General features: G+C 48.3%; 12 protein-coding genes across 12 annotated transcripts; 6 read left to right on the top strand and 6 right to left on the bottom strand.

Moving 5' to 3' along the window:
- Nucleotides 1-1,244: 1,244 nt before the first annotated feature.
- Nucleotides 1,245-2,664, bottom strand: FTJAE_11069 (oxidoreductase; the record flags this gene model as incomplete). Its single annotated transcript, XM_037343973.1, has 6 exons — nucleotides 1,245-1,326; nucleotides 1,375-1,442; nucleotides 1,491-1,911; nucleotides 1,955-2,424; nucleotides 2,470-2,562; nucleotides 2,611-2,664. 6 exons carry the CDS (start codon nucleotides 2,662-2,664, stop codon nucleotides 1,245-1,247), a joined length of 1,188 nt encoding a protein of 395 aa, XP_037201900.1.
- A 1,091-nt stretch (nucleotides 2,665-3,755) lies between these two features.
- FTJAE_11068 (uncharacterized protein) lies at nucleotides 3,756-6,455 on the bottom strand (the record flags this gene model as incomplete). Its single annotated transcript, XM_037343972.1, has 5 exons — nucleotides 3,756-4,314; nucleotides 4,365-5,151; nucleotides 5,790-5,955; nucleotides 6,002-6,194; nucleotides 6,244-6,455. 5 exons carry the CDS (start codon nucleotides 6,453-6,455, stop codon nucleotides 3,756-3,758), a joined length of 1,917 nt encoding a protein of 638 aa, XP_037201899.1.
- A 685-nt stretch (nucleotides 6,456-7,140) lies between these two features.
- FTJAE_11067 (acetyltransferase) lies at nucleotides 7,141-7,626 on the top strand (the record flags this gene model as incomplete). Its single annotated transcript, XM_037343971.1, has 1 exon — nucleotides 7,141-7,626. One exon carries the CDS (start codon nucleotides 7,141-7,143, stop codon nucleotides 7,624-7,626), a length of 486 nt encoding a protein of 161 aa, XP_037201898.1.
- A 181-nt stretch (nucleotides 7,627-7,807) lies between these two features.
- FTJAE_11066 (uncharacterized protein) lies at nucleotides 7,808-9,049 on the bottom strand (the record flags this gene model as incomplete). The annotated part of the gene is made up of 1 exon (XM_037343970.1): nucleotides 7,808-9,049. The coding sequence occupies one exon, from the start codon at nucleotides 9,047-9,049 to the stop codon at nucleotides 7,808-7,810; it is 1,242 nt and encodes a 413-aa protein (XP_037201897.1).
- A 1,211-nt stretch (nucleotides 9,050-10,260) lies between these two features.
- On the top strand, nucleotides 10,261-11,794 carry FTJAE_11065 (uncharacterized protein; the record flags this gene model as incomplete). The annotated part of the gene is made up of 2 exons (XM_037343969.1): nucleotides 10,261-10,365; nucleotides 11,549-11,794. 2 exons carry the CDS (start codon nucleotides 10,261-10,263, stop codon nucleotides 11,792-11,794), a joined length of 351 nt encoding a protein of 116 aa, XP_037201896.1.
- A 603-nt stretch (nucleotides 11,795-12,397) lies between these two features.
- Nucleotides 12,398-13,715, top strand: FTJAE_11064 (uncharacterized protein; the record flags this gene model as incomplete). The annotated part of the gene is made up of 6 exons (XM_037343968.1): nucleotides 12,398-12,427; nucleotides 12,474-12,716; nucleotides 12,760-12,890; nucleotides 13,010-13,101; nucleotides 13,148-13,318; nucleotides 13,366-13,715. The coding sequence occupies 6 exons, from the start codon at nucleotides 12,398-12,400 to the stop codon at nucleotides 13,713-13,715; spliced, it is 1,017 nt and encodes a 338-aa protein (XP_037201895.1).
- Nucleotides 13,716-14,004: 289 nt separating this feature from the next.
- FTJAE_11063 (endo-1 4-beta-xylanase) lies at nucleotides 14,005-14,796 on the bottom strand (the record flags this gene model as incomplete). The annotated part of the gene is made up of 3 exons (XM_037343967.1): nucleotides 14,005-14,319; nucleotides 14,365-14,455; nucleotides 14,507-14,796. The coding sequence occupies 3 exons, from the start codon at nucleotides 14,794-14,796 to the stop codon at nucleotides 14,005-14,007; spliced, it is 696 nt and encodes a 231-aa protein (XP_037201894.1).
- Nucleotides 14,797-17,220: 2,424 nt separating this feature from the next.
- On the bottom strand, nucleotides 17,221-17,757 carry FTJAE_11062 (uncharacterized protein; the record flags this gene model as incomplete). Its single annotated transcript, XM_037343966.1, has 1 exon — nucleotides 17,221-17,757. The coding sequence occupies one exon, from the start codon at nucleotides 17,755-17,757 to the stop codon at nucleotides 17,221-17,223; it is 537 nt and encodes a 178-aa protein (XP_037201893.1).
- A 1,201-nt stretch (nucleotides 17,758-18,958) lies between these two features.
- Nucleotides 18,959-19,743, top strand: FTJAE_11061 (voltage-gated hydrogen channel 1; the record flags this gene model as incomplete). The annotated part of the gene is made up of 3 exons (XM_037343965.1): nucleotides 18,959-19,196; nucleotides 19,244-19,391; nucleotides 19,440-19,743. 3 exons carry the CDS (start codon nucleotides 18,959-18,961, stop codon nucleotides 19,741-19,743), a joined length of 690 nt encoding a protein of 229 aa, XP_037201892.1.
- Nucleotides 19,744-20,800: 1,057 nt separating this feature from the next.
- On the top strand, nucleotides 20,801-21,724 carry FTJAE_11060 (gibberellin biosynthesis-related; the record flags this gene model as incomplete). The annotated part of the gene is made up of 1 exon (XM_037343964.1): nucleotides 20,801-21,724. The coding sequence occupies one exon, from the start codon at nucleotides 20,801-20,803 to the stop codon at nucleotides 21,722-21,724; it is 924 nt and encodes a 307-aa protein (XP_037201891.1).
- A 539-nt stretch (nucleotides 21,725-22,263) lies between these two features.
- On the top strand, nucleotides 22,264-23,425 carry FTJAE_11059 (uncharacterized protein; the record flags this gene model as incomplete). The annotated part of the gene is made up of 7 exons (XM_037343962.1): nucleotides 22,264-22,366; nucleotides 22,417-22,510; nucleotides 22,598-22,693; nucleotides 22,741-22,899; nucleotides 22,950-23,052; nucleotides 23,104-23,270; nucleotides 23,323-23,425. The coding sequence occupies 7 exons, from the start codon at nucleotides 22,264-22,266 to the stop codon at nucleotides 23,423-23,425; spliced, it is 825 nt and encodes a 274-aa protein (XP_037201890.1).
- An 85-nt stretch (nucleotides 23,426-23,510) lies between these two features.
- FTJAE_11058 (D-serine dehydratase) lies at nucleotides 23,511-24,943 on the bottom strand (the record flags this gene model as incomplete). The annotated part of the gene is made up of 2 exons (XM_037343961.1): nucleotides 23,511-24,704; nucleotides 24,752-24,943. 2 exons carry the CDS (start codon nucleotides 24,941-24,943, stop codon nucleotides 23,511-23,513), a joined length of 1,386 nt encoding a protein of 461 aa, XP_037201889.1.
- Nucleotides 24,944-25,492: the final 549 nt, after the last annotated feature.

The raw sequence follows: 25,492 nt of genomic DNA, 5'->3' as shown, positions 1-25,492 counted from the left end.
GTCCCCTTTGACAGAAGTACTTCTGAATACACAAGGGTTGCAGCAAACTTTGTAATGAGGTAAAAGCAGATTTTCCTTTGCGCAGGTTGTTATTCGTCCTGGTATTCGTGAGGATGACGATGATGAAGACCGTGGATGCCTCATGAGGAAGCACCAGCCTCAGTGGGTCAAGCTCACACAGGACCCAATGAGGTTCGTTTGGAGTCGTCAGAAAACTCGGTTACCTTTACACAGAAGGATAAACCACTGCGGTGGCGTCTCCTGATCATGACTGCTGATGCTCAGGGATTCTTCTCGAAGGATCCCTCAAAAAAGCTACACGGGGTTGTGCCAATGACTGAATTGAGTGGAGGGTGAGTCACTGAGTCTGGAGAGGGACTTGAGTTGACGCGTACGGTTGAAGCATCAGCTGTCAGGCCTATCAACTCGAAGTGACGATTTCATGAACATAGCTGAGGCAGCATACCAAGTTTCAACACAGTGGTCAAGCAGAGGGGCACTCAAACGGCACCCATCGTGATCTCCTCGCAAGGTAATGGGAGGCTGTCAATTAGATAATTTTGAAATTATGTCTACGATGGAGAAGATTACCCATTCTATTGTCACGTTTGGCTTCCAGATACTGGAATCTTGGCGCGTATGGGGCGTAACAAAGCTGTGCTGAGAATCGTGAATCGGCAAGGCATGCGTCACCACCACAGGTCCTACATCAGACTCGGCGCTTATTTGTGAGCGTGACACGTCAATACTTCTGAGAGCGTGTTATCATAGGGTTTCATCTGTTGGCTTGCTGCCTCCATCATGAATGTCGCCCACGGTTGACTGGACAGACAGGTCTCAGAGTCTAGTAACGGCATGGTAAGTATTGTTGTGTGATGTAGAAAGACATAAGGTTTTAGCTTCAGCAACAATACATCAAGGTTTTCATCTGTCAACCAAACTCGCCTATCATAATTTGCTCAAGCTCAAACTCTGTATAAACATCCTATTCATTGTGCGAGCAGTCGGTATGCTGCGTAAACTTTGTGTTCTGTTGCGTTGACATGCGAGACAACTGATGCCTCCGTCATGCACCTGACCCGCGAGGACATTGAATAAGTTCACGAGCAGAAACACGTGCAAGAATTTTCAGGCACCTGCATAGCAAAATTTCGAGCACGAGTGGCTTTGAAGATTTCTTGCATAACCAGCCAAAGTGCACCCTCTATAAAATTAACCTTCTAATCACTGACTAGGCAGCCACCTCAAAGATGGTAGTCATCCTGTCGCGTGACTCTCTGGCCCCTCCTCTCCCAAACTCCCTCAATATTCATATCCCTCGACCCACTGCAAGCACGTCAGTATCCAATATGCACAGCGAAGCAGGAAACTTACTCGTCTCTCCAAATAATGGTTGGTTCAGTTTGTCCCTTTCCGGGATTTCTAAACACAATGTTCTTTTTCTACAAAACTGTTAGCCACGATATCACAGCATGCTATGTAGTACGTACCAATCCGAGTGATAGGTGAATAGCAGGAGGGTCAACCGTGACGTTCTGCTCAGGTCGTCCGCCGTTCACCATAGCAGCGATGTTCTGCGCTACAACCTGCGCTTGTCCAGCTCCCGGGCGTGCGGCCTTGTGAGCTCCGCTGTCGGCGATGTCACCGCATGCAAACAGATTCGAATACTCGGGGTCAGCGAACTGTAGTGTCGGCGCGACTCGAATGAAGCCATTGACGGGGTTGATAATCTCGTATCCAGACGTAGGCTGAAGATCCTTGAGGAACTGGTTGTTTGGTGTTTGACCTGTTGCAGGAATAACAAGATCCGTCTGTATCTTTCGCCCATCTTTGAGTTCTAGTTCGAATGTTGATCCGTCTGTTGGGAAGCCCTTCGCTGGGATGACGGCTCGTGTTCCAGTGATAACACTTCTCGGTCAGCATTTCTCATCTTGTACCGTGAATGGTGACTTACTCAACACCAAGCTCCTGTAATCTATCCCTCAGAATAGCATCCATCTTCTCATGATAAAGCTGCATAAGCCTATCCCTCGAATGAACAAGCGTAACTTTCTTCTCCGGATACACCTCCCCCAAATCTGTCGCCATCTGCACACCAACCGCACCACCGCCAACAATCACAATAGACTTGGCATTCTTGATACCCTTCTGGTAAGACCTAAAGTACTCAACAGAAGGCTTCTTCTCATCGTGCTGCATGTTACTAGGTGCTTGGAGTCGTGTTCCTGAGGTAACGACGGCGTACTCAAAGGGGATTTCTGTTGAGCCTTGCCATGGTCTGTCGAGGGTGACGCGGTTCTTTTGCAGGGATACTGCGCGGGCGCGGACGATGGTGTGGTTGGGGGCGTTGGGGAGGGTGGAGAAGAAGCCGGTGTAGGGGATGAAGGCTTTGTGTTCGTGGTCTGGCACGATGGCGAATCGGGGCTGAGAGGGTTAGTTTGAGTGAGATAGGATTTGGGGGAGACTTACGAAGGCGAAGAGATGGTGGAAATGGCTGTGAGGTTCTATTAACAGGACACGGTGAGTGACTGGTAGAAGCGTAGCCAGTTCCTTCACAGCAGCCTAGACATGTTAGTCAAGCTCATCACATTCCCAATAGAGTGTACTTACAAGCCCAACATACGAGCCGCCAATGACAATAACGTTCTTCAAACCTGCAGTCATGTTGAAATCTATCTCTCAAACAATTGAGAAAACAATCCTCAAAAACAAAAGAGATCTCGGCTCTTTTATCTACGCCATCTTATCAATCTACTGTACGGGGTCCCCGCCTCCGGATGTACGCTTTGCCGGTTATCCGAATTTAATTCCGAAATCGGCTTTTTTCATCGGCATATTAGGGGTTCCTGCGCCAATATGCGAGAACACAAGTCGGCGCTAGGGATAAGCCATGATTTTTAGTACGCGGCTTGGAAATACGGCTTTTGGACCTGCATGTGAAGGTGACGAGTTGCTCAATTTGGACGGGGGATCTTGGGGATTGCTTGGCAGGGATGGATCTTGGATGTAACGGTAAAAGTCATACGGGTATATTATTCGGCCGAGTCTAGCTTGGGTTACTGAACTCTATTGAGGATCTTGATAAACATCGGTGAGATGCTATGGTGGGATGCCGATGAGAGGGACTTGTAACGCGCGGCTCGGCTCGGCTCGGCGCTTAATAATCTGGAGCGGGATGAGATGACGAAGCCGATGACTAGGGAAGCGTAATGACATTCAGGTCTAGTCATTGCATATTCGTAACAGCGTGCCACTCAAGTGTAAGCCGCTGTTTCTAGGATTAAGTGACTCACAGAGCCTGATGTCGCTCTCTTTAAGATACGAGGTCTCCACTTTGATTCATCCAGATTGAATATGTTAAAGTCAAAGTCTGTTACGTATAAGTGAATTGAAACGGCTGCGTTCGCTATGAGAAATTAGAGCTAGCACGAGGCCAAGACAAAGTCACCTGTTGGACATTTGGATGACTATTGTTCTATCAGGAATTTTTGTAGGCCAGGGTCTCCGTTTGTCCTCAGGAACAAATCACTGCAACCACAATCACGACATAAACAAACAATGAACCGCTATGGCTCTCGGGTTCTGTCCTTTTTCAGGTATCAAAGCTCATCCTACACAAGCCGGCGCAACCTGGCGCTCAGCGCGACTGTTGGTGTTCGAAAATCTCATATATCTAGGACCCGTCAGATACTTGGATCAAAACCACCGCAAAATGCTGCTCCATCTATTCCAAACAAATCATCTGTCCCAACAACTCAAAAAACCTCTCCAGGCCCCATTCCAAGAACATCCGCTCTAAACGCCAGCCAATATTTAGTTTCTATCCAATGCTCCAAATACTGCAACGCAAGAACAATTTTGAAAATCCCCTGGCGTGTGCGCGTAGTCCCGATGGGAACCCTGTGAAAGGTGAAAGCCCTGCCATGGCGCTGTATCGTGGCGACAAAATTCCAGTCGTGTCCTTGCACGATAATACCAGGTAGAAACTCGATGTGCGACAACTCTCGGGCTGGGCCTTGGGGCGTGTAGCATAGGCTGCGCAGCTGTGCAGAGTGCCATGTTGCCATCTGGTTGATGGCGTTTGTGTAGTCCTCGCCCTCTCTCTTTGTCTCCACTGACATTGCGATCGGATGCTTGTTCAACAAGCCGGAGTCGACGTGGTTGATGCTCTTTGAGGGTCGATCGCGGTAGCGCATGTTGTCGATAGCAACCTGCTCAGCCGACTCTCGTCCGGGTTGCATGTAAATGCAATAGTCGACTAGTTTGGATTTAGATTTGCTGGGTTTGTACATGCTTGAGATTTGCGTCGAGGTGCTTTACGTGTCAGGAACATGATGCAACAGAAAGGATAGTCTTGGGCATACCAGTACATGTAGTCTAGGAATTGAGGCTCGAGTTCGTCTTTGCGGAAGACCCAAGAGAGAATCGGGGCATGAATGTCTGCGTTCCAGCCCGCTTCTGCCTCATTCTCTTCCAGGTAATCCGCAGCGCGATCGAAAATCCTATCGACCCATGACATGCCCGGCCATCGCCAGTCCACGCCGGATGGGAGGTTGCTCTCAGTTACCGCATCGAAGAAAGAAAGGTCTGGGAATCTTGTCCTTCGAAACTTTTGTTCGTTAGCTGGTACAAGTGCGAGGAAAACATGTCGCTTTACCTCATCCTTCTGACTAGCAGGAATGATCCTGTTGCCCTGGTCGATGTCCTCAAGGACCTTACGCATATCCTTGAGAGACTCAGGTTGCCAATCCTCATAGCGTTCGATGCTTACTACCCGATAGCCAGTGTCCTCCCCCGCAGCGTCGCGCTGTTGCTTCGAGGGCGAGGAGGCTTTGGAGGTTGAGGAGCGTCCTGACCTTGACGAAACATCCGAGGCGGAGCTCATGTCGTGATAAAGCCTACCGCGCCTCTTGGGGGCCTTGGGCGTCACATCATCGACGATGAAGGATTGGGAAGGGCCGTCGCTGCCGTCATCTGATACAGACCGTGGCCGTTTGGTGGGCGATGACATAGTATCGTGAGGCGGCGTCGGGAGCCGCCCGGGCGAGGGTGCGTGGCCCGTCTTGCGTCGCTTGGCTTCGGGCTCGCTAGTGCTAGGGCGATGGATGGGGATAGTATCAAGCCATGCAGAAATGTTGCAGCTTCCCATATCTGTATAATTTATTTATGACAGTGCGCTGTGCATTTGAAGATGTTGTTAATGATGTAGATGGAGAGTAATGTTTATTTCCAGAGGGGCAACGATAAACTAAGATAAGATAAGATAATTGTCTCAGCGACCAAGTGGGGCTTAGCATGTCGATGGAGCTAGTCCAATAGACTATCGGATCGCTCTCTTGTAAGGATGAATCGTCGTATGGCTGCATCAAGGAGTATTATTTAATACTGTTATCATGAATAAAACGAAAAGCATCATATAATAAGAAATCTGCTAATAAAATCGGAAGGCTCAGGTCATGCCGACTTAAATCGAGGCTTTTGTCCAAACGCCTCATAATGACTGTAAGATAAGAGAAACATGGAGCCACCAACAAGTAGGGATATGCCTTTGACAATTAGACATATAAATTTGTTTCGACCCTGCAATGGATGTTGTCTGCATCAACATATCCTCGTTAAGTTATTCCAGAGCATCCATCTATCCGCCCGACAACTTTCCGCTAATTAATTCCCTATCATGGAGCCCATCTTCTTCAAATACTCCCTCCCTCCCTCAACGATCCTCCTATTCAAAACAACAAACTCATCCTTCTCACTCCCCTCAACAGCCAAGAACGTAAAAAACGCACCCAGCTCTTCATTCTTAATAACATAGTCATCTCCCAAGAGCAACTGAGCCACATACCCAGGCACTCTCATCCTCTGGGTAATAACACCACCAGGTCTTAACATCCAAGCCTTCCAAACATTTTCATGCTCTTTCGCAACCTCCAGTGAACGTATCTCACATAGCCCCTGTTGATCGTTAGTAGGGTCGAGATAGATGGGAGGGGGGGCGTACCTTGAGTTTACGAGGGTAGTCGTTAACCCATAACTTGGCATCTTGCTCTTGAACAACAAACTTGCCACTGAGATGAATAAACCGAAAAGGTTCTCGCCTAGGACGTTTCACCAGAAGAGCTGCGAAAGCAGTTTGGAAAGCGAGGGGGTACTCCATATCGACATTCACGTTTCCTCTATACGAGCCCATGGCACTAAAATCATCAGCTCCTACCTACCCCACCCAGTAACGAGACAACTTACCAAATCATCGCAGCAGCATCAACATGCGGGAGAAGAATATCGTCAGACCATTTCAAAAAGTCCTTTATCATGACTGTTTGCAGTTTGGGATTGTCGACGGGCAGAGGTCGGCGCACGAATGCGATTACGAATGTGATCCGCGGATGGGCGAGACATTGGCGGAGGGCTTCACTGCCGATGGAGCCTGATGCGCCGAGGAAGAGGACTTTCATGACAAATTGCGTTTGTTGTGCTTGGCTTTGGTTTGTGGAAGGGGAATGAGGCTCAAGGGGCGTTTATATAAAGGGAGTGCGTGGACGGTTCTGGAATTGCTGGTTGCGGACTTTCAAGGATGAGGATCCTAAAGTCCGCTGGCGTTGATCAGCCATCTGTCTTGGCGTGTTATTTAATTGTGTGCGCAATCACTAGTGATAAGGGACATGTTTAGCTCGGAAGCGGACGAGTTTCACTGGCTTATGGGTTGGCTTATTTTCTTGAGAGATACGCTATACGAAAATGTCGCGGGTTGTGATTAATTCTCCGCAGTGGTGTCGTGGCTCACATCAGCCAGAGGATTCATTCTGCGGGTCATCATGGCCGAGATACCCTGGATTAATATTGATATCGGATGAATAAATAAACAATCGTATTTTGCATAGCATAGAAGAATTGTCTTCACTGTCACGTATTTGCGGTCGTGGTGCTGTCAGGCGGTTAATTGCCGTGCGCGTAATCAAGTGCTACCATGTGAGTCTCGGGTAGGTTACTCCTCGTTGACATTTGACTCATTGAACCGGCCCAGTCTTCAATCAAGACACAGCATTGACCTGAGAATGAATGTCAATTAAAGCTCAATCTTGCATCGTGCTGTCTATTAATTGTCGTGCCCGTATACCCATCCCTTGTGAGCGGGACATCATGGCTGCCGACCCTCCGTCCACCTCGCAAGACCTTACGCTCACCCGAGCCCAAGCAAGTGACATACCCTCAATCCAATCCATGGTCAACGCAGCATACGAGAAATACATACCCCGAATCGGCAAACCTCCAGCGCCAATGACAGCAGACTACACATCTCTACTCATAACCCACGACATCTTCATTCTACGCACAGCTCAATCCCCCGTCGGCGCGCTCGTTCTCCAGCACGAACCTGACTCTGACGCAATAAAAATCGAGAACCTAGTAGTTGACCCAAGCGCACAAGGTCGCGGTTATGGAAAGGTATTGATGCGCTATGCTGGAGAGTTTACGCGGTCGCGAGGTTGCAGTGCGTTGGAGCTGTACACGAATGTCAAGATGTTTGAGAATCTGGGGCTGTATCTTAAGATGGGGTTTGTAGAGACTGGGCGCAGAGCAGAAGACGGCTTTGAACGCGTTTATTTCCGAAAGGAATTGCAATGATATAAATAAATGACAACTTTTATTTATGCGATGCTTTAATTGATCGTCATGTACAAGGCGACGCGCTGAAGGAACCCGCTCCATCGCGTGCGCCTATTGATCGCTCGCCTTGCTCCAACGCGACCATCCCCATCATCACAAATGCACAGATCAGTATACATGTATATGCCGGGTATCTCCATCACGCCAACGACCCCTTCAACCTCTCAAAGCTAAAATTCCACACCTCCGCCCTTCGCGGCCCATCACTCGACTCAACCAGCCCAACGTGCTGCAAAACACTCGGATCAAGCGCCCACTTGCTCAGCCCGTTATCCCGCGCGTAGTCCTCCATGATCATATCCCCCGGGAACTGAAACGGCGGCTCGCGCAGGAAATCCTGCAGGTTCTGTAGGTGGTGGTTCGGAAACACCAGGCCTTGCGCGCAGCATCCGTAGCGAGGCATTTCGCGCACCGTGGGGGAGCGTGTGAATAGTCGGTGGAGGGTTATCCGCCCGGTAACGAAGGCGAGCGCTAGACAGGCTGGGATCCAGAGACCGAGGAGTAGAGCGACGGTTTGCGCAAAGTCTTTTGTTGCGAAGGATCCGGCGTGACGACGCTGTCTGCAGCGCAGGGCGAGGAGAAGACATGCTATTAATGCGGTGTAGCCTAGAATGACGACCTTGAGATAGTCAAAGATCTCCTCGTTGTTCCAGCCCATGAATATCTCGGAGTAGAAGAGGCGCAGGTACATCCAGTCTTGGTGCGCATCGGTCGCTTTCTGCTCAACTTCGATGACGCCCTTTTTGAAGCGCGTGAACCAATCGGGCGTGGCTATTATGTCGTCTTCGATGAGGGCGAAATACGTCGGATCGCGGCGTCGGCACGCTTCGAAGAGGACGGAGTGGTCGAGGCGTATGTTCTCCACGCGATCGTCGCTGCGTCCCATGCCGCGAACATCGTGAGGGAGAACCTTGTAATTAAGCTTCGATTCGGTCTTGGAGTCGTTCGAATACACTAGAACATCATCCGCCAGCCCAAACAACCAATCCTTGCCATAAGCGAAATGCCTCGTCGGATCTTTATCCGCCAGCAGCACAACAATATGGATCTGATTGCGCTCATTCGGCGTCAACGAATCAACAAGGCTTCCAACCGTATGCGCCAAAAACCCGGACGTCGTGCGATTTATACTCGGTATGCCGATACATAAAAACTCATTGTCGACCTGTACTTCGGTGCGCTGCTTGTGCGCGACGGGAAAGATCTCGCGCTCGAGGTACTCGTCGACTTGCTTCTCGCGGAGGGCGGAGTAGCGACGGTCGAAGGCGATGCGGGACTTGTAGAAGAAGGAGGACGGGTCGTCGTAGGAGTTGTGGTAGGACCAGAGGAGGGCGGTGAACCACATCAGCCAGAAGCCGATGTTTGCGTGGGAAGGGCGCATGGCGTCATGTCGCGTGCGGTTGAAGAAGTGATGCTGAGGAGAGAGAGAAATTGATGAAGGAGTTGGGGAGAATTGGGTTTGGGGGAGTGGCCGCTGGGGTTACAGTGGTTACCCCGCTGTACCGGGGACAAGAAGCGCAGTGATTGGTGGGCCCCTTTTTTGGGAAACGCTAAGCCTTACGCTTTGATTGGTGATATCATTACACGTGCTGAATCTTCGAGAGGCATCCGAGGCGCAGCTTTGCCGAGAATTCAGGAACACGTCGGTCAGTGAAAAGCGATTGAGAGAGTCAGAGTCCGAATCTCTTGGGCATCTCCAGTAAATTTAAATTCGAAGCTCAGTAGGAATGCAGTTACTGCCGCCTTGATAGATACAGCTGAGAATGACCCGGTGCTGGACGTGTCGCGCATCGACAAGCCCAAGGCCAGTGTACCACTCGTGATTATCTCAAGCCTGAGTATGAGCATGACAAAATGCTCCCTTTCAGAATGAATATTGCTGGAGGTAGCTCAGTTAACTGGCTCTCTGCTCAATGTGACAAATTTCTGCCTCGTAGCCAATATGAGAGTGACGAAGAACATGACATTGACAGCGAGTTCTATCATGAGATGTGAAAGTACGATTTGACTACTATTCCATGTATCTCAAGAGAGGAATACTCTACAAAGCTTTAGTGATAATGACGAGAACAAATCGCAGTTGATCTAAGCATGCAATGTTCTTGAATATACGATTTGTTGCCCCGAATGGGGAAGTTGAACAAGCTCTAGTAGTGACAGCTCTACAAGCCGCCCCTTGTTCGTGTCGTCACAAAAGGTTATAGAGCATAGTTGTAGACTTCTGGCATAATCAGTGATATTGGGACCGGTCGGACGACGAGTAGCTGCGATTCGATTTACTTCTCTTGCCGTCATGTCACTGATCAAACGAAGGGAAACTCGAAGAGAATGATGCACAGATCCAGCATACACTGGCAAATACCTCTTCTGCGGGCAGTGATTTGAGTCCACTACCCTGTCCACTGTGACAAAGGTTCAAAATATCCGTGACAAAACTCATGATCGAGAGGATGGTAAATGCCAGCAACACTCGTTGTAGATATAAACTAATGACTGACCCAACCTCAGCTGGAAAGTCACACTTCAGCTAGCAGCAACAAAAGCAATACTAAACATTCACAACAAAACCAGAACAAATCACAGTCTATCACTATGCCTTCCAGCAACAGTACCCCAGACCCTTCTCCCTCTCCTCCCGTGGAGGTCAAGAATCCTCACACTGGAATTATCAATCACGATCTCATCAAAGAGGGCTCTGTTCGTGTCAGATACCACCACAATGCATGAACATGGTCGCTATTAAGGGCTACAGGTGTGATTACTGTTGTGATCATTGCCCCATTGTGGCTCCATGATGGCAATAGCAGAGAGGTCAGGATGGAGAAGAAAGGAAACTCACGGAATTCGGATATTAATGATACTCAAAGCCAATGGTTTTCATTGATACCTATACAGGATTCTTTGAATGGGGATTAATAGGCTGTAATAAAGACAGGCTCTATCACAGTTCATGTGAGCAAACCATTCGTGATAGGTTGTATCTCGATACTCCAGTGAGGCCTAAAACAAACTTAACTCACGGCGAATGACGAACCCCGTTGCCATCATGAAGTGGGATTGATGCTCTCCCCATCAGTGACATGCTTCTGCACAAGTGGCTATATAAACTCCCCACCCGCGCAGCCCATGATCTTAAAGTCACAACTTAACTCAGCGAGACAGAACCAGCCCTGTTACTCCAACGAAAGAACAGCTACTATAAAATCACAAGACCAACAACTACTCTTCCGGGAATCCAGATTCTCCTTTGAGGCTTTTGCAGATTGTCAAGTCACGAAAATGACCAACCAAACATGCGCATGCACCATTTGCAATACTTGCACGAATGTGATTACTAAGACGAAGACGAAGTTATGCGACACGTGTTTTGGAGGAACACATAATGCTCAGTAATGGCGGAGGTCAATGCAGCGACAGGCAGCGAAGGATGTAAGATGAGATTTGAGCTCGTGTCATATTAGAGGCACTCATTCCCTAAGCTAAAAGAACCCCAACTCTAAAAATACTCCCTTGAGACACTCAGGCATCTTGTTCACAGCCCCTTGCAGTGATTGTTTCGAACAGTTTTGATGTTCGCGGTAAAGTCTGATAGCCGGCAGTTGTGAACAGCTGCGAGTGGCTAGGTCATGAATAATACAAGCCTGTTCGAACATCAGTGAGACTACATAAGAAGTAAAGTCCATAGTTAGATGTTTCGCTGCTCCCACTGGGAGTGAACAATAACATCCCGCGGTTTCCCATGTCACAGTGCCACTGGCATCTCGTAGACTCTACAGCAGGATATATATGGTTTCTTCACGCGCCATTCAAGCCTGCCAAACTCAGAAGACACTTCAAAACATACAATCACAGCACCTTACGCAACTTAACCACTCATCAGATTCAGATCACCATGTCTCAGAACAGCTCTGCCCCCAGCACCCCTTCCAGCACTGCTTCTCCCGGAGAACCGACAGCTGTTGCTGACCCTTCTAACACCATGAACGGCCCCAAGCAGAGTGCCAACAAGGTCTGTCGTTGTGGCTGCGTTTGCCAGGAGGTCTGCCGATCCGACGACTACTACTGCGATCCATGCATTGAAGCACGACACGACTACCTCCCCCCTGGTCTTGATAAGTCAGGCTAGACTTCAGAGAGCACAAAAGCCTCACATTTGAGAGGAAGATGCTAAAAGAAAGAGCATCCTAAGGTTGGGCTGAGTCGTCCCAAGATTCATCACTAAGGATAGAGGACCCAGGTTTTCTTGTCTCCGCTGGATACGGAAACAAACCTATGAGGCGTTGTACGTGCTAGCTCTGAGTAGCTTATAGGTACTAATAAGAAACACACCTTACAATGCTCGTCCCTTGTGACATCACTTTCGCTTACCATTGCAGTGATCAGATCTACCCCCCGGCACGCCATTTCCCTTCCATCCACGGGAATATCCTTAACATTTGCCAAGGTGGCCTCGGCCCGCAAGGCACCGTCAATCCCCTAAAACGTCCAGACCTAATCCCAATCCACAGTAGAATCACTGACGTTTTAATCTTAGCGCCACAGTTGGCATGTTGCCAAGAAAGGTAAGACGTGAGGAAATGCCAGGTCCAAACTTAAACGCAAGCCATTTTATTGCCGAAGACCCGTTTGATGCGGTTATAAACAGTGACATCGCTCTTAGTCTCATTCTTCTTCTTGTTTGGAGGGGCAATACTGTTGGCGTATCTGGGCCAAAGGCATTGTTGTCGCGATGAAGAATCCAGAGGCAAAGGATCTTCTCGTAAGGTCTGCGTTTCTATGGTAGGAACTGGTGCTAATGGCTATAGGTGTCTCAAATACTCGTCATCGTAGCGACAATTCTAGTCATCGCGCGTCTCAATCTGCGTCTCCGAGTACAAAAGCGAAAGCTACTACTGAGCGATATTCTTATGGTAGCGGCGTGGATATCGGGCGTCATTACAGCTGCGTTCTCACCCGCGTTTGCGGTCCTGCATGCATTTGATCCGAGTGTTCATACAACATTGGAGGGCTACAATGGAGGATCTGCCAACTTGGTGTTGATACTGAAGGTCAGTAGACAATTGGGATGAGTGACGCAGCTGACATGGGTAGTTGCTCTTTGCATCGAGTTTTCCCTTTTATACGACGCTATACTTATGCAAAGCTGCGCTTCTTGCAGTCTATCTACAAGTCTTTCCCGAGTTCATGGTCAAGAGGCGGAAATTCCTTTGGGCGACGATTTGGTTCGTGGGAATCAGTTATTTTATCACCGTCGTGATATTATTTTGCATTTGTCTGCCCATAAGCCGTAGCTGGTAAGTTCATTCAGTATATTTATGCGCCGAACTAATAAACTCCACAGGGATCTCAACCCCTCGAGGACATGTCCGAAGTGGACGTATGCTGTCACTTTTCACGTTGGCTGGGGCCTGTCATTCCTAGGAGATTTGCTAGGTACGTTGATCTCCATTCTGATGGGATGATGGCTAACAAAGTCCAGTGTTCATTTTGCCGTGGCTCATCGTACCAGCTCTGCACGTCAGAAGGACCTTAAGACTCGGTATATACTTCACATTCCTTCTCGGCACCGTCAACATGGCTGTTAGTCTGGTCCGCCTCGTCATGATCTGGAAGGCTGGAGCCGACTCGAGCATCTCACTCAGTACAATTGGTATGAAGTCTGCCACAAGATAACGCAAAATCGCTAAATCACTGTAGTTCTTTGGAGTGCCCTAGATGTCAACATTGGCCTCGTTGTCGCTTGCCTTCCGTCACTGCGCCCATATTTCGGAGCACGAACCAAGTCCCAGGAACAAAGTCGAGAGAGCTACAGTTGCGATTCTTCGAGGAAACACTCTGGGTTTGGCAATCGAACGATATGCTTTCACTCCAAGAAGCGCGATAGCGAGGCGTGGCCGTCGTCGGCCGGCAGTCATGCGAGATACTCGTCGATAGACCAGACAGTCGTTGGATCCTGGGATGATACAAAGGGATTCAAGGATGCGGATGATGTTGAGTTGAGAGTTCTGCCTGTAGCGAGAACGAGGGACGTAAAATACGGTAAATAGAGACTGCGATAATGATTGCGGGAAATCACTGCGAGTTCGCTGAGCTTGGAAGGTAGTTCACGATATGTAATATTGATCAGATCAAAGTTATGTACTAGAGAATGACAAGTCAAGACTCCAAGGGAGAAATGTCTCGTGCTGGAAAGTAAATCCCCCATCAATCGACACCAGGTCACAGACCTCACCATAGTTTTCACATCCGCCATACCTGTTGCATGACCCCCGTCCCATACCCGACAGATATCCGTCCCTCCTCTTTTCAAGACCGATGAACCTTCACAGTAACATCTTACTTAGTCTGGACATAGATGGAAGAAGATCCACTGCTCTGGTATCCCTCGGTAGCCAGAATCTGATAGTAGTGGTTTCCAAGTCTCATGCCAGCATTGGCCCAAGCATTGAAGATAGTCTGCATGTTGACAGCGCCACTGCTGCGCTTGTTGCGGCGGATGGCCCAGTACTGGTTGAAGGTCTGTTGGCCGTCGATAGAGGGCTGGTTGTAGCGGGTGGTCTGGTACAGATCGTAGGTGTCGCCGTCGTTGTAGACGGTGCCCTTGTGCTGGCCAGCAGAGCCGGGGTTGTAGCTGCCGTAGTTCTCGATGACCTGGATATTGTTAGTAAAGATTGAGGGGTGAGATGGGGGACGTACGTAGTACTCGACGAGAGGGCTGCGAGTCCAGCCGTAGACGCAGAGGTAGCCGTTACCCTGAGGGCTGAAAGAGCCGCCATAGTTGATAGTTCTACTCATCATCAGCAAACTATCTCAAATATTAAAAGCATGCTCAACTTACCGGCCAGTACCAGGGTTCCAACCCTTTCCACCGACAAAGTTACCAGTGTTGCGCCAATCAACCTGGTAGTGACTTCCCTCACCCATACGGTAGTTGGCATAACCACCGCCATCAGACCACCAAGAGTAGAAGTACCCGTTATGGTAACCCTCAGAGTTACCGGTGACCTGGCGGGCCTCAAGGACGGAAGTAGAGTTGCCGTCGTCTTGCTCGTCGAGGAAGTCAAAGGGACGAGCGAGAGCTCCGGTGAGTGCCGAGGCGGCGAGGAGGAGAGACTTGAAAGAGACCATGATGTTGTCTTGAGGTTGGTTGGATTGCTGGAGTGTAGATGAAGAACCCTGATGAGCTGGAGAGTCAACTTAATGGCGATCTGATGGTCCTTTATATATGGTAGAGCACGGCTTCATCACAGGTCGATGCCAAGCATCTTAGTCCTTAATACCAATATCATCAGGCTCTTTAGACTCTTAGCTTGGCGCCCTACCTCGGAACCTGGCTCTCCGTTCCCAGCAAAAGCAACTTCTTTGCAATTCATCTTGGAAATCTCAGCCTCTTCTTCTCCACTCGCATGAAGGCCAAGACGGTAAACACTGGAGCCAAGACGGTAAGAACTCTCCTGACCAATGACAGCCCAAAAGCCCCTTGTGGCCAAGAATGAGTCTCTGATGCGATTGGTAGGATGCTTCCATAAGAACTGGTGTGATGTTTCCTCCGCAATTTCGATCGGTGGCATCCATTCCGGCTAAAGTCAGATACTCCAATTCCTCTTGTCCGTGGCTTGAGATCGTGACTTGGGATGCCAGCGGCTTGTTGCGGGGAGCGGGGATCATGGGGTATGGGGAGTGCACGTGGCGGATGTTGAATATTAGGCTGCTATGCCGAAGGATAAACATGCGTGCCAAGATTCATTTGGGGAACGAGTAAGAAAAGCAGGATGACTTGATGTTGCAATGGGACCACTTCTTAGAGGATGTTTTCCCTGATGTGTACCAAGGATGTCAGTACTGAAAGCCGAATCTATTGCCGGGATGCCCAGAACATGATTTGATGGAGTGATTGTGCTTGGCATGGCCTGCTTCCTCCTTGACGGGTAAAGGAAGCTTTGACGCCTTATACGTCGCTCGATATAATGCCAATGGAACTTCTAAACTTCCTACCGTAGAGCACTCAATCAATTGGTGATTTCTCTTATGACATTGCTCCAATATCGTCGCTAAGTTATAGCTCGCTAATCAAGCTGATCTCCAGATCGGAGTCGTATCATCTAATGAAACACGGCGTCAACAAACGTCAACAAAGGTTAAATTTTAAACTCACGACGCTTCATCCCGTCGGGTCAATCCGGCTCAACATACTTGACCCGAAGTAAGTTGGGCTGTTCGGATCATATGCACGATCCATGCATGCCGCATTCTGGCTAAAGTCCACGATGCCCTTTAACCTCGGGTCGTCTCCATGATTGGTAAAAGATCGACGTGCGTCTTATTCCCTGAGGAATATATTCCCTATTAAGGTTGCTCATGTTCATGTTGGGCAGTTTAGGCTAAAGTGGCTAAGTTGGTGGGAGGATATGAGTGCCGTAATATAGGGATAACGTGTTTCATATGTAGTGCTTAGATTAGCGAGGGTAATACTCCACTTTCTGGAAGGCGGTCTATGGTGATGGTGAATGGATAAAGGACTTGATGTCATGCGTTTAAATGAGATTGTTGCTGATGAGTCAATGCACGAGAATGAATAAGGCTGAATAGACGATTGGCTTGATTGACAGGATACCAGGTCAAGAAGGAGATTTGAAACTTGCGATTATTGCAGGATCTTATGTTTGATGACCCAATTGTCAAGTCAGTGAATGTTAGTGCCATGCTACCATGTATCTCCGTATGGGGTTCTACGCATAATTACATAGCCTGATAAGGTCAGTCTCCAACTTCATCCTTCTAAATGGAGTTGCGATATAACCTCGAGATGTCTAGAGTTATGGCTGGGCCATCTGAATGTCATCGCCGGGTAAATATGGATAAGGTGGAATAGAGCATATGCTACACTGGGATCATACCACTTTGCTGGCAAGGGCACAAATGTCTCTGAGCAGCTAAACATGTTACGATGTACCCTAAGATAGAGTTGCATTCTCCGTTGATTATAGTCTGTCGGGACCCGAAATGTTACGTTGACCTCGGTACTGATATTAAAGCATCGGGACGCTGGAGAACTTACCCCTTCTGCGGTACCACAAATTTATCAATCGTTTAAGGTATGAGAATAACCAGATATCTAAATGCAACTACTGTGAGACGACTTTACTCATCCATGTTATGACCTTTGCGCCCGTTCTTCAATAGGTGGCGGATGGTCCAGGCAGATCCTAGACCGCGGGAGCATGACATCCAAGAAAGGGTAGCTTTCGCTGGCCCTGTAGATTTCGCAGGAGCCATGTACCTCTACGCATGCCATACAACGGAAGCGACAACTATAATCGGCCGGATTTCAGTACCATTATCATCTGAGTTAGCTATTGATGCCATGGAATTGACTAACAGTCAGATACTATAACTTCAAATAGTGCAAGTAAAGTAAGAAGCAGATAATGTCTCTTGACCAAGTAGTAAGGAAGGTCTGGGAGAAAGCCGGAAGGCCGGAGAAAAGATCCCTCCGCTTGCAACTAGCACATAACCAACTCCAAGTACAGTCAAATATCTGAGCAGCTAGATCTACGCGCGACACCATTTCTGCCACTGGCAACCTCCTCCGACATAGTAGCAATGAGGACAGGCTCGATCCGAGCAATGGCCGATGTACCCACAAAACTGGAAGCAGCGCGAGCTCGCACGAGCTTCAAACTGAGGTTCCTCTCCCCTCGGGCAGGCATTCCTGTCCTCCAGCGCCCCATCCCCAGTCGATCGGTGCAGATATTGCTGCTGTAACTCTTTCTCCTGTTCGAAGTAGGCATCGGCGTCGGGGCTCGGCTTGAACTCTTCAGATCGGACGATCTGGTTGAGACATTGATTAGCAGTGAATCTGATCGACATGTGACGCCATATTACCTGCTCAGATGGATGCTCATGAATATCAAGCTTGACAACTTGATTCTCGGGGTAAAAGTTGAGAATGTGGTTATCGGCAACAGTCTTCATGACTTCATCGTAACGATCGAGATCTTCAACATGGATTGCGTCTCTAGCAACGAGTAGCGACATTGCTCCAATCGAGAAGACAGCGATGTTGATGATAAAGGACAAGGGCAACATGAGGTTCAAGTTTAATAGTGTGTATTTACTTTGAAGCTTGGAAAGAGTAAGGAGGATATCAATCTCAAGCTCGAGTCGTTGAGCCTGTGCTTTATGTAGTTTCTGTTCTTGTCAGTTTCTCTGAATCTGTCATGTCACGACAGAGCCTCGACTTCAGGTCAAAGAGACTTCGACCAACGCAACGTTGTTTACAGCTGAAACCTGCAGGCGAGGGCTGATTTTGCCCCATATATTCTCCTTTTTGACCAATATTAGAAATAGCGCATGCATCAAAGAAGTCCTCATGCTTCCGTACTCTGCCGGGAAATGGTCATATAGGCACTCTTCTGGTTAAGCTTTCAGCACTACCTGGTGGAGTTTAGCTAGAATGAGCTCAATATAGGGAGAGTGTAACTTTGAGAAGAGGTCTGAGCCATAGCGGTCGTATGACTTCTTATGTAAAGTTCTGTTGGCTGTCGAGAAGATAATTCTTAGAGTTTACGAGGGTGGTTTCCGATTGGCTGGAACAGGTCACTTTGTTGGTTGGTTAGCTCTTGAAGAGGGTATTTCGGCGAGAGCGAGACAGATCTAAGACTGATTGATAAGATCAATGGTCTGACTTTCCGCTATCGTCCGTGAGTGGAAGGAACTTTTGATTCCTGAGGTGCACGAGTGTTGGCTGGGTCCTCAACTAAAATCTAATGAGCTTCACCAGTACCCTGGCGAGCAAAATCGTGGCATCGCACTGGAAATAGCAACTCGTCAACATTTATCTAGGGAAACATGAGAGCGGCACATTTCAAAGTAATTGAGTGCTGTGTTATGTGTCAAGGCTTTAGCATCTCAAGCATGTCCTTAACTCTCTAACAAATCTCAATTGACAAAGTTCCATTTTCATCCCGGCGTCCATCCTAGATTAAGGATAAGAATTAACAATCCAAAACCATAAGAAAGGGAAATAATTATATTATTAATTAAAGAGATCTAGCTTCTTGATTTATATTATTTAAATACTGATTATCATCAGTGAATCATCTTTAGATTCTGCCAAAATGGTAAACATATCGCAATATCTAGGGTATGCTAAGATAAGATAAGATAAGACCATGACGTCGTTGTGCGGATAACGCGGCATCTCGTCAAGTCAACAATTCCTGCTCGATCAGGAAGACGCGTCTCCCCAATTTCCCTCTTCAAAAGCACGGCTTTTACCAGTCTCGCAATGTCGTCAACGGGCATTGAACATGTGAACAGCTCGCTGGAAGAACAGCCCCTTCTGCGACGGGGCAAGAGAAGACTTCCGTCCTTGAATGTCCAGCATTGGCATTCTCATCCTTTTAGAGGTGATCAATGGAGTGTGAGAAGTACGAAAGAAAAGACTGCGCAGTTCCTCTCATCGAAAGCTGGGCATTATTCTGTTCTGACGCTGGTGTCGCTTGACGTTCTTAGCATGATCGCTGGTAAGTTGATCAGGTGAATCAATTGAGTGATAGACTGATAGCAGCAGACTTCATTCTCAATCTGTTCAAATGTGAGCAAGGCAAGAAGGGCTCAGACTGGGACCTGGCACTGGAGATACTCGGCTCTGTCAGTCTAGTGTTCTCATGCCTATTCGTCGTCGAACTCATTGCCTCTGTCTGGGCATTCGGCTGGAAGTCAGTCCTGTCCCCATCTCACTCAAACCTCATAATTGACATCCCTAGATACTTCAACTCTTGGTTCCATTGCTTCGACGCCTTCATCGTCATCGCAGGCTTCATCACAGATGTCGCACTCCGCGGTATCATCGAGGAGGTCGCTTCTCTAATTGTCGTCATGCGGCTTTGGCGAGTGGTCAAGATTATAGAAGAACTTGGTGTTGGAGCTCAAGAGCAGACGGAAGAGTTGAACGTCAAGCTGGAGAAATGTGAGAGCGAGAATGAAGATTTGAGAAGTGAGATCTCAAGGTTGAAAGGAGCGATGAGGAAGGCGGGTCTGGACCAGGATATTGGAGGTAGTATGAACTGAGATCGAGGCCTTCAGCGAGAGAGGTTACGGTTTTGGAAGCCAGTAGAAACACGTAAGGGTAGATGCGAAGGGGTTACCTGCAGACGGTGACAGTTCTGTTGGGAAGCTTTCCTAGCGAGGAGATAAAGAAAGCAGGCATGGCTGTATTCTGAAATCACCTAGAAAGATGAGATAATAAGAGATTCGCTGTAGCGTCCCGGCGTCTAGAACCTTTTCCTTATTTCCTCCGATCCGGAAACCATGCATCGTGAGGTGGAGCTCCCCCGCCAAAGTGATCAGCATGTCCACTTCAGGCAATTTTCTCCGCTGGGGGGAAGATATTTGACCTGTTGAAAGATGCACCATCAAATTAGCTATTGTGTCGCCATCCAACTCATTGATCTTGAATTGCTTGGAAAGAGTGCCCTAATTGAAGTCTGGGGTAATGCTGTAGTCAGGTGGGTCTCGCCGTTTCATGCATACCCGTCTTAGATATGAACGCTTCACATCATTAGAGATAGATCATTAGCTTACGATAAGCCAGCGTAACGTTGAACGGGTTTGTGAATTAGCAAGAACTAAGACATGACTGCATTGCCTAGATATCCGTGATACGGAAATCCCGCACCATAACTGCCCGGCCATCGTTGGCTGGCCACTCGGGAATCTTGGTATTCTCCGGATATGCAGTGAGAATAATGAGCTTATGTCAGAACGCAAGACGCGTTCAAGTGTGATAGGAGGAATAATTTCATAAGGCCAGTGACTACGCTAAACCGTCCACACTCACCGGTTTTGATCCTACAGTAAGCACAAGAGTTACAAAACAGTGTTGCCGCATAATCATGATCCTAAGCTTCTAAGAATCTTTCCTACACAATGATATAGCTTGCAAGTATCCGGTGCGTGATATTCTACCTGAAATATATCTGAATGCGCTCTGGGTTGCTATACTTCTTCCCGTATTCTGGTAATTTAACAAGTTGGCCAAGTTTCTCAGCTTATTTACAAATCTTGAACCCCAAAACCCTCGACGTACTCTTGGAAGACCAGGATATTAGAGTGACTAGCCGCCAGAATGACTCCTGAAGAAATCCAGAGCTACCTCCGAGGTCTCGTTGCCCCTCTGCGTAATGACATACCCACGCCTCTCCTCCATCGACCCAGCGAGGCCGGCCTTGAATACCAGGATGTCTTCTTTCCAAGCGAAGATGGCATTCCCCTTGAAGCCTGGTATATCCCAAGAGCTGGCTCAAACAAGCTCATTATCGTTAATCACCCACTTCGCTGCAACCGGGCCGGATTCCCCGCTCATCTCGAGCCCTGGAAGTCCTTCCTCGGCGGCTCCATGACGGGCAATGATTTCGAACTTAATTTCATTCCCGATTTGCAGATATTGCACGACGCTGGCTACAATGTACTCGCTTATGATATGCGCAATTTTGGCAACAGCGGACAGGCCAACGGTGGCATTTCCGGCACTGGGCACTTCGAGTCTAGGGACGTGGTTGGCTCGTTGAACTATGTCCGCAGCCGAGAGGATACCAAAGACATGACTGTTGGCCTGTTCAGTCGTTGTCTGGGCGGTATAGCGACCTTTATCGCGATTCACCGTCGGCCAGAAGTATTCAAGCATGTCCGCTGTTTGCTCGTACCCGAACCACTCTCGTATCGGCCTTTTGTTGAAAGGGCTCTCGAGATGGCTAGTCTTGACGACCGCTTCGACGAAGTGAACAGATTGGTCAAGATTGAATCAAGTTTCGACATTGATGAGCTATCTCCTATTCCGATCATGGAGAGTGTCCGTGTTCCAACTTTCATTTACTCTGTGCGCAACGATATTCTGACAAAGGAGAGCGATGTACAAACCATGTATGACAGAATCCCTGTTGAAGATAAGCGGCTGCATTGGGTTGACGGGGCAATAAGGATGAAGGGGTACACGCATTTTCAAGAGAACCCTCAGATGTTTATTGAGTGGTTGGGTCAACACATGACATGATTCTTTGGGATCATGTGAGGGTGGTGTGCGAGGAAGGACACGGGTAACTACACGGAGTGGATTCTATGTAATATCTATACGCCAAGATCCCATGGAACAAGCAGTATAGTTCGCCTGGCCCAAGAAGCTGTTGTGTGTTTATCCGTTCAGTTTCTTGACCGACAATGAATCTCAACTTGATAAATACCTGACCTGCTGGAGCCGTGGTGATGTTGATGAAGGTCTATAGGTGCAAAGTAACAAAGGGCTCAATGTTTTCTTCCCTGCGTCAAGGAATTGCCCAAAGATAGCTCCTCCGGCTTCGTTGGAGTTACGCATAGATTATAGACATACTTGTTTATGTGTCTTGACCTTTGCTGACCCACTATAGTTATGTCCATTTAAGGCAATTCTCCCCGGCGGGGCAAATATACTCTTTTAGGAACCTTTTACTCAACGGGCAGAAGGCCGATTTAAATTTATACGCAATTACGCAATTATCGCAATTCTCTTTCTTTATCTTCTCATTTTACTCTTTATTCCTGTCTCCAGACGTTAAAATGGTTGTCATCAAACGATTCCGAACAGTCTGGGGCGTCGAGTCCGGAAAGGACTTTGAGAATTGGATCCCATGGTTTCCTGATCTCAAGAAGCAAGGTTACGGTGAGTTTTACGCGTGGAACATGGTGTATACAGATACTAACTCGATGCAGCCGGTATCGAAGTCGATATCACAGATCGTGATGTCGACAACCTCCAGCAATTGCGAAGGATCTTGGATGATGTCGGCCTAGAAGCCACTGTGCTGTAAGTTATTCTTTGTAGGTCTGGTACGAAAGCTGATTTCGGAAGACTACATACCGCATGGGCGGGCTACGTTGGCGGTCGTCCTAGGAATCTGACGCCGGATATTCACCTCGAGATTTATCGTCAGAACCTCGAGCGAGCAAAGATCTTGAAGCCTGTGAAGATCAACGCACAATCTGGAGGGTAGGTTCAATCATCCATTTGGCTGCATCTGAGGCTTACGATAGAAGCGACTACTGGAGTCTTGACGAATCAGTTTACTTCTACGAGAAGACCCTTGGCATCGACATGGAGCTGGGCCTCACAGGTCTCGTCAGCCACGAAACTCATCGCAACAGGTCTTTGTTCACGCCGTATGCTGCCAAGTATATCTTACCAAAAGTTCCAGAGTAAGTGCATGCGACATGATCTTCGAGGCAGAACGCTGACCAGGCATAAGGCTTCGGGTGACAGCGGATGTCTCTCACTGGGTGGTCGTTTGCGAAAGACTCCTAGACCTCGGAGAAGAGGATAAAGAGATTCTTGATCTTCTGATCCCAAGAGTACGAAACTTCCTGCTCAATAGCTCTGCACAGGTACTTACATACATCTAGGTCGCTCATATCCATGCCCGTATTGGAACGACCCAGTCCTCTCAGTGCCCTGAGCCAGAAGATGCTGTGTTCAAGGAGGAGCGAGAGTTTTTTGAGAAGCTCTGGCTGCGCATCGTCAAGGCGCGAAGCAAGGATAGCGACCTCATCACTTTTGTACCAGAATACGGGTAGGTAAATTTCATGAAACGAGCTCCGGTCACGTATTGCTGACATTTACAGCCCGTATCCCTATCACCCTTATGGAAGCGTTAGAACTCATGGCCAGGTCGCTGATAGTGAAGGTGCGAGGTTGCAGAAGCTCTTTGAAGAGAGCCTGAAATAGTGAAGGATCACCGAAGATGTAACACAGAGATAAAAGCAGATATCTAGAGTCTATTCACGTTTATCCTGTGGATGTCGGTCCTTTTCTACCATCCACTAGCTCTAACCCATACGTCAACAATCTTAGTTGCATCTCCTTCCGAAGAGTCAACCACAAGATACCATCCATATAATGCGCCAGCAACGCAAGCATGGTTTGGGAAGATGATGACATCCTGTCCAACCTCCAACGGGACTGGGGGCAAAGAGGACGTATCCTCGTCGTCAGCATGTTCCCAAGCTGCAATGGAATGTTCCTGGCTGATCCTGTCAACGATCAATCGTCTTTCGTCCCCAGGAGGGACTTTGTAAGACGACTGACTTATGACACCAAAGCCAGGATACGCAGCACACGGTTCGCGGCCGAGTCCAAGACAACCAACCGCAACCAATGCTTCAGGCTGCGATCTCTCTTTGTCATTGTAGACACTGCAAATTTCAGCGATGATTGAAATAGCAATTTCGTCTTCGAAGGATCCCAGTTCTCTCCTCGAGTTGGTTGAGACTTGTTGCATGTCGAGGATGGAGTATACACCAGCGTGGAGTTCAAGCTTGGTATGAAGCCCACCAGGCTTCCCCGCTGTGACAGTTTGGATGGACTTGCGTAGAGATTCAGCTGCCGGTGATAAGTCCCCTTGTGACGTAACCAGGTTCTCAACTGCTGTTACCTGCGGAGATGCCCCAACGCTGATGATGAGCTCTTTGTCCTTGGAGAAGAGGTGAGCATGCGCGTTCACTGCATCAAGGCAGCCTTGGATCTCTCCCTCAAGGTTCGCCATGGCTTGCTCGGCAGTTGTGTCCTTGTAGCTCAGACTGCTATGCGAGTACAAACCAAGCAGCTCAGCTTCACCGCTAGCTTCAAGGTTCGCAAGTGCTTCGATCAGACCGTTCTTGTTCATAGCTGTTGGCGGTAGTCCTGCACGATGATATCCCGTGTCGACCTTCAAGAACACCCTCGCAGGAAATTTAGCATGTTGCGAGAACGCTTGAACTGACTCAAGCTGCGACGGGTGATCGATAAGAACAGAAATACTTCCTTGTCCCAACTCTGAGCCGAGTGCTGCCAACCTGGAGATTTGCGAGCGGGGTAGAGGAAGGCCGTAAAGGATGTCTAGACGACGACCTGCATCTCTACACTGTTTGAGCAAAGGGAGGAGATGTTCGATCTCCACTATAGTTGACACGATAAGCTTGACATCGCTGCTTCCCTGGCCGATTTGGAGACGTGTTGCTTCTATCGTCTGAAATCTATTAGCGCAAGCGTTGACATACATTCGACGGAACAGACCTTATGAGTCTTGACGTGGGCTCGAAATCCAAGACCAAGAGTATCAACAGCCTTAAGCATTGACTGGCAATGGCGGTCGACCCTAGCTCTGTCTAGTATGACTGCGGGCTTGGGAACATCGTGGATACTTTTGCCAACGTAAAATTGGCGCAACTCGTCGATTGGAGGGGTTTGTCGTTGAGGGATAGTCATTCTAGAAGGCTAAAAGGAATATTGAGATAAATAAGAAGTTAAGAGTTCCTGAGAGGAGATGACTGAAGAAATACTGACGAGTTGAGGCTCACGGACTTGTTTTATGTCAGCAAAGTTGTCAGAGGGCGCGGCGGACTTGAAAATGTCCGTAAGCGGAGAAGTGACGCTATTCCCGGGTCGTCAGTTTCAGGTTTGGCCAATCAACGATGATGGGGTTTTGACGGATTCAAGGTCAGGCACTATTCGATTATGTATTGGGAAATTGTGTGAACATTGCTCTATTCTTGTCAGATTGTTGATAGGACCGGTTAATGATGATAAATATAATCCATTCCGCTTTGTAATCCATCGGGAGGTACAGCCTACTAGAGCAGCTCACCTTAATTAACCCAGATATATTCATCATGACATCACATATAATGGTTACTTCTTGAAGTTTGAACAATCAAGCTCGCGTAGGTATAAAGCCTTCAACTCAGACCAAGGAAAGCCATTGGCGTTGAGGATCATTGTAACCTTGAAGTGCTTGCTACCCTATCATTAGTTGGT

The sequence above is a fragment of the Fusarium tjaetaba genome, assembly GCF_013396195.1.
Source record: "Fusarium tjaetaba strain NRRL 66243 chromosome Unknown NRRL66243_c0000266, whole genome shotgun sequence".
NCBI classification, from domain to species: domain Eukaryota; kingdom Fungi; phylum Ascomycota; class Sordariomycetes; order Hypocreales; family Nectriaceae; genus Fusarium; species Fusarium tjaetaba.
Note: the sequence above shows the minus strand (reverse complement) of the source record. Positions and strands in the feature narration are given on the sequence as shown.